Source organism: Trichechus manatus, unplaced genomic scaffold (assembly GCF_000243295.1).
Source record: "Trichechus manatus latirostris isolate Lorelei unplaced genomic scaffold, TriManLat1.0 scaffold00010, whole genome shotgun sequence".
In the NCBI taxonomy this organism is placed as follows: domain Eukaryota; kingdom Metazoa; phylum Chordata; class Mammalia; order Sirenia; family Trichechidae; genus Trichechus; species Trichechus manatus.
Window position 1 is genome coordinate 27,784,611 of NW_004443946.1, and position 14,002 is coordinate 27,798,612.

General features: G+C 43.1%; 2 protein-coding genes across 4 annotated transcripts in view; one reads left to right on the forward strand and one right to left on the reverse strand.

The window, feature by feature from the left end:
* Nucleotides 1-233: 233 nt before the first annotated feature.
* Nucleotides 234-5,631, forward strand: EIF2B2 (eukaryotic translation initiation factor 2B subunit beta). Its single transcript, XM_004371049.2, has 8 exons — nucleotides 234-478; nucleotides 601-721; nucleotides 830-978; nucleotides 1,842-2,005; nucleotides 2,653-2,748; nucleotides 3,211-3,348; nucleotides 3,820-3,886; nucleotides 5,083-5,631. The coding sequence occupies exons 1-8, from the start codon at nucleotides 316-318 to the stop codon at nucleotides 5,238-5,240; spliced, it is 1,056 nt and encodes a 351-aa protein (XP_004371106.1). The 5' UTR covers nucleotides 234-315; the 3' UTR covers nucleotides 5,241-5,631.
* Nucleotides 5,632-11,721: 6,090 nt separating this feature from the next.
* Nucleotides 11,722-14,002, reverse strand: part of MLH3 (mutL homolog 3) — a 28,063-nt gene continuing 25,782 nt past the window's right edge. For 2 of the 3 annotated variants that reach the window (XM_023726392.1, XM_023726391.1), the window contains 2 exons: nucleotides 13,742-13,834; nucleotides 11,722-12,526 (listed from right to left, as the gene is read on the reverse strand). In XM_023726392.1, the coding sequence (XP_023582160.1) occupies nucleotides 12,437-12,526; nucleotides 13,742-13,834 (183 nt within the window). In that variant the 3' untranslated portion in view covers nucleotides 11,722-12,436. Of the gene's footprint in view, nucleotides 12,527-12,557; nucleotides 13,835-14,002 lie in introns of those variants that run through there. The other variant, XM_004371050.3, reaches the window with a different exon arrangement.

Sequence of the window (14,002 nt, forward strand, 5' to 3'; positions counted from 1 at the left end):
CATAGCAACGGGACTAGCTATACACTTCATCCCTCACACGTCACCTTTGTTCAGCGTCTGAGGACCCAGGAAAGACCACTTCCGGCCCTCCAGCCGCGGGGTCTCGCAGATGCTCTGCTGTTACCGAAGGAGTTCCGCATCTCTGATTGGCTCAGGGGGATGAGGGGCGGGATCAGGCAGCTGGGGGCGTGGCCTCCGTTCTCCCAAGCTGGAGTTCATCCCGAAGAGCGGAAGCCGACCTCGCCCGCCCCGGAAGTGCAAACACAGTCGTCTTGCTGGTGTGGATTTTGTGGGCGACGCCGACGCTATTTAGAGATGCCGGGTGCCGCGGCGAAGGGCTCGGAGTTGTCCGAGAAGATCGAGAGCTTTGTGGAAGCCCTGAAGCGGGGCGGCGGGCGGCGCAGCTCCGAGGACATGGCTCGGGAGACCTTGGGACTACTACGGCGGATCATCACGGACCACCCCTGGAGCAACGCGGGTGAGGCAGGCCTAAGCCCACCGGCGACCCTGGCCCGTTTTCGATCGGAATCCCAAGGCTGAAGGTCGCCTTGGCCTCACCGCGCGCTTGGCGGCTCACTCTCTCTCTCTCTCGTACCGTAGGGGAGCTGATGGAGCTAATCCGCAGGGAGGGCCGGAGGATGACGGCCGCGCAGCCCTCGGAGACTACTGTGGGCAACATGGTGCGGAGAGTGCTCAAGATCATCCGGGAGGAGTATGGCAGGTCAGGCCCGCGTTTTGCATGAGTCTCTCTGCCTGCTTGGAGCCTCTTGTTATCTCCTTACGTGCACCTACTCTGCACCTCCCTCTTTGGATCTTGTTGCCCCCATAGACTCCACGGACGCAGCGACGAGAGCGATCAGCAGGAGTCCCTGCACAAGCTCTTGACATCCGGAGGCCTGAATGAGGATTTCAGCTTCCATTATGCCCAACTGCAATCCAATATCGTCGAGGCAATTAATGAGCTGCTGGTGGAGCTGGGTAAGAGTTCTTTTGATCCCTAGGTGGACAGGACAGGTAGCCAGCAGGTGAGGGAACAGAAGACCCTGAAAGTTGACCATCAGCAGAGATAAGAGACAACCAGTCATCTGGTTTTCAAAGGTTTGTCCTTTATACTTTATCAACTGTGCATCCATTGCTGGTGGAAACTATTGTTAGCATAGGGTTTTATCTTCATTTTAAATAAAATGAACTTCCTAAAACCACAGTTAGACCCTCCTGCATTAAACTTTCTCCTGAATTGTTACACACACACACCACCTCCATCCCTCTCACTTGTCTTTGTGACCCGTGAGACCTGCAAATATTCATTTCATTACAGAGTTCCTCCAGGGGAGAAAGAAGCTGGAGTTCTGTGTCCTAAGCTGCTGCTTCTGAATTCTTCCCGTTTTCTTCTCTGGCTTCTCTCTAACTCAGGTGGAGGTGTTGTGATCACCTTTTGGAGGAAGAGTTCTTTTAGGGGGAAGCTCTATTTAACCTACCCTGGGCACTTTAGGATTTTCCAGACTTGATCATTTTTTGCCAAATTCATTGTCTTCAAAATCACTTGCAAGTGGTGTCTGAACTGTAGTGGCAAAGGTTTTGATGTGGACATGGTTGATGAGCAGAGGTGCTGCTGGGAAAAAGGGCAGGCTGAGAAGTTGGGAGGCAGAAAATCCCAGAGAAGTAGAGCTTTTAAGAAACTGTGACATTTTACTTGAACTCCATTAACCCTGTGGTAGGTACCAGGGTCTGCTAGGTGGGCAGTCTGTGTGAAGGACAAACTTCCCTGTCCATACTCTGTCATGTCTGTGACCTAGCATGGCAGTTTCATATTTGGTTTGCAAAACTGACTGTGCTTGCAGAAGGGACAACGGAGAACATTGCAGCCCAGGCTCTGGAGCATATCCACTCCAATGAGGTGATCATGACCATTGGCTACTCCCGAACAGTAGAGGCCTTCCTCAGAGAGGCTGCCCGAAAGCGGAAATTCCACGTCATTGTGGCAGAGTGTGCTCCTTTCTGCCAGGTAGGGAACTGCTGGAGTTGCTAAGAGAAAGGAAAATTGAGGCGGGACTAAAGGAGGGGTGGTCGAGGTCCATGCCAACTTTTAAATGGTAAGCAAGACATCGAAATATTGAGAAGATAGAGTGAAACAGTAAAAGGATTTTCAAGTCGTTCATCCTGTGAACATACTTAAACATTGGTTTAAGAAAGTTTGGTGAACTGCTGGGTCCAAGAAAAGATAAGTATTGGTCTTTTAGGAATCAAAATGGGATAAATTAAGTTGGAGATGACTGATGCTTAGTCTAACCTCACTCAATCCCTAGGTAAATAATAGGTCTCAAAAAAGGAAATAATACGTAAAGATGCAAGATGTTTTAAAATAACAAGTCAGGAAGCTATCTCATCAGCTATGAGCTATGCCTGATTATGAAAGCAAATAGCATTTCCAGTTTTGTGGCTGCTTTGGGGTATTAGACATTTATTAGCTTCCCCTGGGCTTCCCTGCACCCTACCAGAGAATGCTTATGATAGGCCAAAAATGAGTTATCTGTTGGAAACTGTGTTCTGCATCTGCCCAGTATCACAGAAGTCCCCAGATCCAGTTACATTTAAGAGCTCTTTCACTGTCTCAGTCTTTCTCCCTGCATCAGCCTTTCCCTCCTATTGCAGGGTCATGAAATAGCCGTCAATTTGTCCAAAGCAGGTATTGAGACAACTGTCATGACTGATGCTGCCATTTTTGCTGTTATGTCAAGAGTCAACAAGGTAAGTATATTTGGAGTCTTCATTTGTATCGTTGTTCCTTACTTGCAGTAGCCTCTAAATTTGGTTAAAGTACTGAAAAAAATGTAGTAGAACTAAAGCTAAGTGTGTCAACTGCCAGGGATTGGTGAGAAGCTTCCTGCCCTATGCTCAGAGAGCCTGGCAGTGGTAGATGGCAAATGACAAAGGCTCCTGACTTCTCAGGAGGTGAGGCATGTAGGTTTCCAGAAAAGACAGGGCTAAGAGCAGTAGGTATTGCAGTTTCCTGGCCCATACTATGTGCATTCTTTCCTTGGGAACCTACTTTCAAGCTAGAACCTTTGGTACTGAGCCTAAGATCCCTTTCCCTCTTCTGGTCTGTGACCCCTTAGGACACCAGGGCTTGGGTACTGAGCCTCTTGTGCCCAGTGGCCCCTTTAAAGCTCTACCCTCAGGACGGCTCACATCTTTCTTCCTCTTCCAAAGGTAATCATTGGCACAAAGACTATCCTGGCCAACGGTGCCCTGAGAGCTGTGACAGGAACTCACACTCTAGCACTGGCAGCAAAACACCATTCCACCCCGCTCATCGTCTGTGCTCCTATGTTCAAGCTTTCCCCACAGGTATGTCTGTCTCTATGTGGTAGCCAGCAGAGGGAAGGAAGCCAAAGTATAGGCTTGAACTCTGGCCCATCAGACTACTCAATCTGGGGCCTCTTTATATCTGCATTTACTCAATGTATTAGACCCAGTAGGGGCTATGAGTCACAGAAGTCTTGACCCAGGAAAAACAATTGAGAGTTATAACTGCCAGCTTTAGGAAGTCAAAATAGTAATGTCAGGACAATACGTAGTTGGGAAAGGCCCTTTGCTTACATTGCTACCACTCCCTGTCACCCCAGACATGTCTGAAAATGCCAAGCAAGTAGAAACTAGGAACATAGAATTGTCTTACTCGTGATAGTTCAGGGCCTGTCCTTTTTAGCCTGAACACAAGCAGTTAAATGAAGCCATTTCATGTGATAGAAGCTATTTGCTTTTAGAACATGAACCTGTTTATACTTCTGTCTCTTTTTTTAACCTTTTCTTTTCTAGTTCCCCAATGAAGAAGATTCATTTCACAAATTTGTGGCTCCTGAAGAAGTCCTGCCTTTCACAGAAGGTACAGAAGTTTCATATGTGTGTGTACGTGTGTGTGTTATTTTGGTGCTCAGAAGGACTGAATGCTGTTAGGTTGTGCTTTCTTGTGGTGACCGTTCTCTTAAGCAGCTTAGAGTGCTTAGTGGCCTGAACTAGCCCGTGTTCTAAGACTAATACATTTTAGCTGAGCTGTTGGGGCCATGGGGGTTGGATCACCTAGCATTGACTGAATTTGGCTTTGCATTTTGAGACACAGGCAACAATCCACTGGAAAAATGTACTTGTTTTCAGTTGCTGTTAGGAGTCACTTTGGTGAAGTGGCTGCCAAAGGAAATGGGCTCTGAAGTGTTCCTACTTACAAAACTCACCTAATACCTGGTGTGTTGGGGGTCCTTTTCTCTGACGTCTTCTGAAGGTAGTAGCTTTGCTCAGAGAGCCTGCTGCCTCATCAGCAGTTAACCTGGACTTAAACACCCTTTGGGAGCAAAGCATAGTATTTGGAGTTCCTTCTTGGAAGTTGAATAACTTCATCCATTTATTCATTCTTTCAAGAAACACTTGTCAAGCACCCCCTGTGTATCCAGCACTATTCTAGGCACTGGGTATATAACAGTGAACAAAACGGACAAGGCTCTGCTCTCACAGTGTTTACATTTCTGTTGGGGGAAGATAGACAAGAAAATGTCAGGTCATGGGATTTAGGAAGAAAATAACAAATCGGGCTGAAGTCATGGAAAGCGGTTAGGGGGACTGCCTTAGATTAGAGAATTAGGAGGGGTCTTTCTGAGATGACATTTCAGCGGAGTCCTGAATGATAAGAGCCCGCTGTATGAAGATGGGAAAGTTTTCCAGGAGCTTGTGAAAATGGCACGAGATGGGTATATGCTTAGCCTGTTGGAAAAAGATGGCCACATGGCTAGAGAGTAACGAGCAAGGAGAAGGTGGTACAAATTGTAATTATAGTAGTGTAGTAGGGAGGGGCCAGATCTTGAAGGCTGTAATCCCAAATTTGAATTTTATTCTAAGGGCTATGGAAAGGCATTGGAGAGTTTTAAGCAGGGGGTATCATCTGAGTCATCTCTTGGTTTGCATTTTGCCACAGCTTCCCTTTTGTGGGGTAGCTGGCAGGCCTGAATTATTGAGCCTAGAGTCTTATGCTTCTTAAGTATTAGAGCAGGATCCTCAGATTGACCTTCAGTGTGTGTGCTTGCCTTCTAGGGGACATTCTGGAGAAGGTCAGCGTTCACTGCCCTGTGTTTGACTACGTCCCCCCAGAGCTCATTACCCTCTTTATCTCCAACATTGGTGGGAATGCACCTTCCTACATCTACCGCCTGATGAGCGAACTCTACCATCCTGATGATCATGTCCTATGACCACCACTTGTCCTAAGCAGAAGTTGCTTAGGCAAACACAGAATGGAGAGACCTCAGTGCTACTGCTGAAACACATCCTCCTTGTAAAAAGGGACTGAACGGGAGTCAACCTAAAAGAAACTTGATACTTTTCCTGCCTTTTCAGTCATCCCCTTAACAAGCCAGGACTGTTTTTTACCTTTCAGATCTTAACACAGCAGCAAGGCTTGACCTATTGATTTTGGAGCCTCTTAGTGACATGGTTGCATCTGCGTCAGGAGCTTAAACTTTCTGGTTCAGTGATGTGTTAAACATAACACTGAATACCTTGCTGCGGGATAGAGATTTTCGCTCAGAAATGCCTACCACACCTTTTCCTAGGCTCTGCCAATAAAAGCTACTTGAAGGTTCCTGAGTTGGTTTATTTATTGTCCTGCTCTGATTGAACTGCTTGAAATAGCAGCAGCAGCAGAGCCCTTTTCTGTTTTCATAGAGGGCTGTAATTAGAGGTAATAAGTCTAAAATACAGGAGTACAAATGACAGTATTTACAGTTTCCTTTATAATTCACTGGAAATGATCCCAAAAGACTTGTTAGGACATGGTTCCAAAACTTCTCTGATCAGAGTCACCAATGGAACTTTAAAAAAAAAAATTACAGAATCTTGGGCTCCATCCAGACCTATTGCATCGGATCACTGGGATGGTGTCTGGAAATCTGTGTGTTTAAAGCTCCCCAGAAAAGGACCCTATCATGGACTCTTAATAGGTCTATAAGTTGGGATAATCTTTTCAGAGGGCAATTTGGAACTTAAACTTCTAGAGTTACCTGTACAAGTATATAAAGAAACATACAAGAATGTTCAGTGCAGATGCTGATGTCACAGCCTAAATGTCCAACGAGAGGGAGAAAGTTAAGTATGATACTTATATTGTGGAACACTATGTATATAATGCAAAAGAAGTTTCAAAAGGATGGCTTGAGGGCTATGTCTGGATTGAACACATTTTTAGCTGGTTCACCCAGTATTTAATTTGAATTAGTTACCAATATTTAAAAATCTGGAGATTGCATGTTAAAAAGAAAATTTAGATTTCTTGCTTCTTTTGAAAATTCAGAAGACAACTCTAGGCACACATTGCCGAATGGCAGTAGTTGACTGCAGTTCAGTAGCTTCTGATTCCATGCAGGCGTTTTGAGTTTGTGACCCCTGCGTTAAAAGAATGGGATGAATTTGTAAGGAAATTCATTTTATAATTGTTGATTAAAAACAAGCTGGAAAAAAAGGCAAGATGTAGAGTAACATGCATAATGTGACCTTATGAGTAACATGCATAATGTGACCTTATTTTCATTGAAACAAAATTATATGTACATGTGTAAAGTATTACATCAAGTAGTGGCAAGCCAGGGGACATCTAATTTTAATACTTTTATATAATGTTCTTTTTTTGTGTGTATTGCTTCAGTAATTACAGTTAAACTAAAAAGTCTCCCCAGGTGATCCAGATGTTCTGCCATGTTTGGGAGCTAGTGGTCTAAAGCAGAAGACCAAGGCGGACTTCTTTCGTCCAGAGTAGAAGAATCCCCGGGATGCTTGTCACAAAGGCTGGCTTCCTGCCTCTTTTGGCAGTGTCTGCGGTGAAGGGAGGGGGCACCAGGAATCTGCATGTTTAACAAACATCCCAAGGGATTCTAACAGGTGATTTGTAACCACACTTTGATAAATACTGGTCAGAGCTAGGTTATGAGGGAAAGGCCTCTACTCTTGGGGACCTATTTGAGATAGGCAGATCTTTGCCTTATGGCTCTTTTCTTCCTGAGAGAAGAAACAAGATTGAAGACGGTCAGTCTAAAAGACTGGCCTAAAAGCTCTGACTCAGAAGAGTCGGACTCACTCAGGCCTCAGTCTGTCAATTATTTCTTAAAGCAGCGAAGACTCCACGATTTATCAGTGAAGTGGCTTATAGCTACCAATAACTAGCAATTGTCTCCTCCGAAGGCACCAATTCTAACAGCAATTCCCTCGGGTACAATTGTGTAGTTTAGAGTAAGAGCAGCAGTGAGTCAAGGAACTTAATTCTGTTTGTGGCTCCAAAATTGCTTTATGATACTTGTCCTTTGTGCATCTTCGTCTGTGTCTAAAATTAGCACCAACATCCTTCCCAGGCATAACTGAGATGGATGAAGGTTATAAGGGTAGAGCTTTGTCTTTTTTTGGTCAACACTTAAAATGCCTAGAACAGGTGGTGGTGGTGGTGGTGGTTGCCAAGTCGATTCTGACTCATGGTAACCCCAGATGTTAAAGAATAGAACTGCTCCACCGGGTTTTCTTGGCTGTAATCTTAACACGATTGCCAGGCCTTTTCTTCCATGGTACCACTGGGTGGGTTTGAACTGCCAACCTTTAGGTTAGCAGTCAAGTGCAAACCGTATGCACCAGAAGAACTGCACAAATGTATATTCTTTAGAATCTTTAGGACCTCAATTAAATACATCTCACAAAGCTATTTATAGGTCTCATTTTTCTATTTCCGTCTCTCCCATTTTCCTGTTTGAGAAGAGTAAAGTTTGAAAAGGGAGACCCTGATCTGAACAGGGAGAAACTGAGGTCTTCCATGTTTACGCACTCACTCTCTACTAGCCTCTGTGCCCACCTCTGCCTTGCAGGCAAAACCAACTAAACTCAGGAAAAAAAAACTGCTGTAGCTTGAAGAAAATTAATAGAAAAGTAATCCGTGGATGTGAAAGTTTCCCTGAGTATGCTAAATAAACCAAGTTAGATAACTTACTCCATGAAGTTTATAAACACTCTTTACCCCAGTTTTTATCTTCAAGTTTAGGTGGAGGGCAAAAAAAGCACAATTCTTGGAACTCAAATACGGAACAGAAATTCCTAATTTAGCTTCACAAAAGCAGTCTTTGAAAAAGACTCCACCAAGAAAAACTTTAAAGTGATACCTCAAAGAAATAACTGCTGGTACCCATACGATCTTAAGTCTCACAGATGTGCTTCAAAACCATTTCTCAGGGCAATCTGTTGCATTAGTCTCTCTGTTAATGAAGGCTGCTTGTCACAGCTCCATCCCTGAGCTAAATGACTCCATAATGCCACATATGTAGAACTCATATGTGTATCAGAAATGCTTTGCCATAAAGATATCACCAGATGCTGATGTAATTATTGTACAGTCCCCACACTGTCCACCTGTCCTTGCAAAAACTCCCTCTGCAGACATGCACCTAGTTGACACAAAGGAGCCGTTCTGAAATGTAGTTTGGAAATGTTTTATATCTGGCCTACTTTGCTTTGAATTATTCTTTCATTCGCCAAATGGCTGTTCCAGGATAGTGTGCCATGGCTCAGCAATTATTAATAAGAAAAAGCTATAGCCTTAGCTTCCAATTTTCTTCACAACACTCACAAGACAGAAGGCAGCCTTGAAGCCTAACTGCACTGAAAACAGCAATTGCTTGATGTTTATATTAAATACTGTGCTAAAGAGAAGGATCCTTTTAGTAGTGTATTTTCAAGCATGGTACATTTAGAAATAAGACCCGAAACTAGATGGACTGACACAGTGGCTGCAACAACAGGCTCAAGCATAACAACTGTGAGGATGGTGCAGGACCAGGCAGTGTTTTGTTCTGTTGTACATGGGGTCGCTATGAGCCTGAACTGACTCGATGGCACCCAACAACAGAGAAAAAAGAACCTATTAAGTGGTGAAGAAACAAAAACTTGACGAGGTTCCTAAAAATATGTAAACTTCTGCAGTTAACAAAAGAGAGCTAATGAAATGTTAATAATGATAAACAACTAATAGCAGTAGCTAACTCCACTTTTTTTTTTTTTTTTAACCATCATTGGATATTCCTTGCTTATGAAGTAAATCATAGCAAGTTGTAAGTCAGGCAAGGCTGGCCAAATCTAGCTTCTTCAGACTGCAACCTGAATCCTGCTAACTCACTGGCTCGACAGGATCCAATCAATACATGTGATATTCAGATTCCCACAGGTTTTGATCAGGCTGCCTAAACTTCATCAGACATTTCTGGATAAGACTGAGGATCAAGTACTCCTTAACAAATGGGCAAGGGGTGAAAATAATCCAAGGGTTTGAAAAATCATCTAAGTCAAAGGATAAACTCTTTTTTTTTTTTTTCTTTATAGCCCCAAATTCTGACTCAATATACTTAGAAGGTACTCATTAAATAGTTACTGAATGAATAAATAGAGAAAGGGAAGAAAAAAAGGAAGGCTTTATTTGGTGCAGATTACCTAGAATTTTCCACCATCCGTCAGTTTGTCATGCTGTGGAGGCTTGCATGTTGCTGTGATGCTGGAAGCTATGCCACCAGTATTTCAAATACCAGCAGGGTCACCTGTAGTAGACAAGTTTCCAGAGCTTCCCAAGACAGACTAGAAAGAAAGGCCTGGCTATCTACTTCCGAAAATTGTTGTTGTTATTAGGTGGTGTTGAGTCAATTCAGACTTATAGTGACCCCATGTGACACAGCAGAACTGCCTATAGAGTTTTCTAGGCTGTGATCTGTGGAGCTGCTGGATGGGTTCAAACCGCCAACCTTTCGGTTAGCAGTCAAGCGTTTAACTGTTGCACCACCAGAGTTCCTTACTAGCTAATGAAACAATGAAAACCTTATGGATCATAACAGAATATTGTCTCATATACTGCTGGAAGATGAGCCCCTACGTTGGAAGGCACTCAACAATGGACTCAAACATAACAATCACGAAGATGGTACAGAATAGGGCAACATTCTGCTCTGTTGTACATGGACTTGCCATGAGCCAGAGCCTACTTGACGGCAACTAGCAACAACAACCTAGAATTCTGGTTTCTCAGATTTCTTTCTTCTTTTCCTCTCTTCTGGGCCTGCCCACCTGTTTTGCCATCTCACTGTTTATGAGCAGCTTCAGCCGAGAAAGGGTGAAAATAGGTAAGATGGACAGTGGCAAAAGTATCAGTTGGTTCTCCTTGTTACCCTGCTTTTTATGAAGGGTTTTGATGGAATGGTGGGTGAAAAACAGGTAGTGAGAGTGGTTGCTCTTCCCTTCATTCACATACTCCCTTACTGGCTCCCACCTGCAGCTTCTGCTGAGCTTGGCTGTCAGAGCTCTCTAGGCACCGAAGGGCTGCATCTCTTCTGCGAACCTTGCTTGGCTTCCTCAGCCCCCCACAGCTCTCTAGCACTTGGGCCCCCATCCTGCTCTGCCCGTTTCACTGTCAGTTATGCCCGGATCCCAGCTGTTCGTCTGCATCTGACTCATTGCCTTTCTCTGACCTCTGACTCCTAGAACCTCTCCATTTTCAATGGCTCACGTGGTTCCAGATCCCCAGCTACATTCTACCCTGGCCCTTAATCTTTCTCCCTTTCTCCTTCCCTCCAGCTATACTCTTAAGCTTTTCCATAAGTTTTTCTGATACATGCTCCTATTGCCATCTGTAATCTTGATTCCGACAGATTATCCCCTCTTGTCTCAGTAATAAAGAGATAGCTGTGTCTCAGTGATCCCTAAACGTAGAGGAAACTACCATATTTTATCATCAATTTCCTTGTCTAGCTCCCTGACTAAATGATGGGCTTCTTGAGAGACAGCCATATGCACCTTTATTTCTCGATAAAACTTTGATATATGTTCCTGAGAGAGGAACTCTCAAAAATGGCTACATTTCACATCTCATATCTCAAGTTTTACTGTGAAGTTACTGAAGCCTCCACAAATCAGAATCTAATAGAGCTGAATACTGAGAGAATTTTACAAACTGATGAATGCCAAATAAATAAAAAACATACATATTACACGGGGTCACATGGAGTAATGGGAAGGAACATGCAATTTGAAGTCATGCAGACCTAGGTCTGAATTATGACTTTCTGCTGCTTATTATCTAGGCCCTCTGCAAGCTGGTCTGAGCCTCAACAGTCTTACTTTAAAAGAGGGATACTAGCTTCCTAAGAGGACTGTTGTAAGGATCAGGAATAGTGCATACAAAGCACTTGGTATGCAGTAAGCCCTCAATAAATGGTAACTATTATTTTTGTTGCTGGAGCCAGAAAACTTGGATACCACTCTCAGCTTTACCACTTACTAGCTGTGCGATCTTAGACAAATCACTTAATCTTTTTCAGACTTAGTTTTCACCTTTGTAAAATGAGAAAATAATACCACTTTATCTCACAGGGCTGCTGAGAAATTAAAATAAAGTATGCAGAAATTATCTTGTAAACCTCAAACCACCGTACAGGAGCTAATGGTTACTATCACATATTGTTGTTAGGTGCTTAGAGTTGATTACGACTCATAGCGGCAACAGAACGAAACACTGCCTGGTCCTGCGCCATCCTCACAATTGTTGTTATGCTTGAACCCATCGTTGCAGCCATGTGTCAATCCATCTCATCGAGGGTCTTCCTCCTTTTCGCTGATGCCCTGCTTTAACCAAGCATGATGTCCTTTCTCCAAGGACCGGTCCCTCCTGATAACATGGCCAAAGTACGTGAGACGAAGTCTCGCCATCCTTGTTTCTAAGGAGCATTCTGGCTGTACTTCTATCACGTATTAGAAAATTAAATATACCTTTGCTCTTATGGCACCTGAGTTAAAAACAAAACAAACAAAATCCTAACAGGCAATAAAAGTAATCTGTTAGATAATTTTGGCTAATAGGTTGGTTTTATGCTGACGCATGCTACTGAGTTTATAAATTATTAAAATAGATAATTATCTCTTAAATTGCTCAAGTCAAGCTAGCCAGGAAGACTGGCTACATAATTTATGGAGAACCTTTTCTAATCCTCTGCTACTCTCAAGAAAACAGTAGTTTGGGATGATAGCAAAACCTTCTGAAATCACACCCCATCATCCTAGTAAGAGGTATTGTAACACTTTTTTTTTTAATCTCACAATTTGATCTGACCTAAAAAGATTTTTTTAAACTCCCAGGACAGCTGGCCTCCATGCAGCCCTGGAGAATGGAGGCAGAGCCCTTGACAGCCTTGTAAATCCCCTGAAAACACCCTCCTTCCTAAGGTCATGTCTCCCAGTCTATGAAACACCCGTTTATATGTGTTTGGAAGAATAAAGACCATTTTTAGTAGTGCCTATTCTTCAGGGTTTCAATTACATAGCTCTACAAGGATCCCCTTGACAACTTGTGAAGGCCTTCCCTGAACCTTCTGTGAGGCCCAGGCTAATGAATCCAATACTTCATTGCTCCTGTAAGATTCACTCCAGGGCCGCTGGCAAATGAACTTTTCTTCCATGAGCACAAATTTGTTTCCTGTATTAAAAAACGAGGAAAATCATTCCATTGATATAAAGGCCAATTTGTGCAGGCTGGTGTGGAAATACAAAAGTGGAAATTCTCAGCAACATCTTATTCATTGTACAGCATCCCAGTTGCAATGAACATTAACCAGCTGGGTTTTTTCTTTTCTTCTTCTATAAGACTTAAGTATATGAGTCTTATTAACCAGTAATCAAATCTGGAAAGGTGAGGAAATAAAGATTGAGAGTGGCATAACAAGTATTTGCAAAAAGATTAATCCTGGTCCCAAATAAAATGATAAGACCATTAGATAAGCCTACTGTAATTAAGCCAAGATAGAATTTGAAAGGGACCAAAAGAACCCTTGTCTGAAAAAAACATGGAGAACACATCTGGTTAGGTTGAAAGAATAAATACTGCATTTTGATATGACAGTTAATTTCACATAAAGAGACAGTTTATAAATTACCCCCCAAAAATCAAGCTTATAACACTTTCACCATTTTACTGATTTGGGATATGAACAACATGAGTCCCTGAAAGAGTTTTTAAAGAGGTAATAAAACAAAACAAGCAAAAAAAACCAGGATCAGGACTTAACATTTTCTCTATCCTATCTTCGTCCTTCTTTCTCTTTATCAAGCCAAAAGCCTGAGGGATGACTTCAGGGAATGTGTTTACTGAGACTAGAGATACTGTAACTCTGAGATTTAGTATGTATAGAAGCAGCAAGGGGAGTGAAGAAGACTGAAGGGAAAGGAAGTGACTAGTGGAGCAGTGACTGTGGGCTCAGGGACGCAGACTTTATCCCTGGGAGTTTTGCATCAGGTAAATTGTGTAAATGCAAATTTTGAGGTTAGAAAAAAATTGCAACCCCTCCTCCAAAACAAAAACACACAAACTGACCAACCAGACAATCATCAAATTTTATCCCTAAATAAGTTATAAAGAGTAGATATATGCCAACTTCTGCTGTCCATGGATGCAAATGAATGAATGGATTTTCTTCATGCCTGAACTTCATCTTGCTAGTCACCTACAGGGATTATCTGCTTGAGAAAGGCCCTGCCATCTGGAAGTTGCTCAGGTGCACTGGGCTGAGTCAGTCAAGGCCACGCCAGCAGCTGCTGCTCATGCTGTGCTCAGAGGCATGTGGCTAGCATCTCTCTGGTTCCTTATCGATCAGTAATTCTACTCTCATGTTGGCTCACAGGGAGGTACAGGTACCTGCAGGCTCTGCCTTGTATCACATCCTTCTGCTCTTCCAAAGAGACTCCAGGCCTGGGCCATTTTGCGAAGTTTAGCAAGATTGGGTTTAATCTATGGGAAGAAACAGAATAAATTCAATTAGCAATATAAAAAGCCAAGTAGTAGATAGGTATTTCTTTCCTAATTGTGACTGTTCAAATCTAGTTAAATTTCTAATTTCTGGTTTCAGAAAAGACTATAGGTTTCTTCAGGATAAGTGGGGCTGAAAACTTTAAGTCA

Excerpts from the sequence above, each read along its gene's own strand:
- EIF2B2 (XM_004371049.2), top strand. The coding sequence starts at position 316 with ATGCCGGGTGCCGCGGCGAAGGGCTCGGAGTTGTCCGAGAAGATCGAG. Across the intron at positions 479-600 it reads CCACCCCTGGAGCAACGCGG|GGGAGCTGATGGAGCTAATC; the intron begins GTGAGGCAGGCC and ends CTCGTACCGTAG. Across the intron at positions 3,349-3,819 it reads TGTTCAAGCTTTCCCCACAG|TTCCCCAATGAAGAAGATTC; the intron begins GTATGTCTGTCT and ends TTTCTTTTCTAG.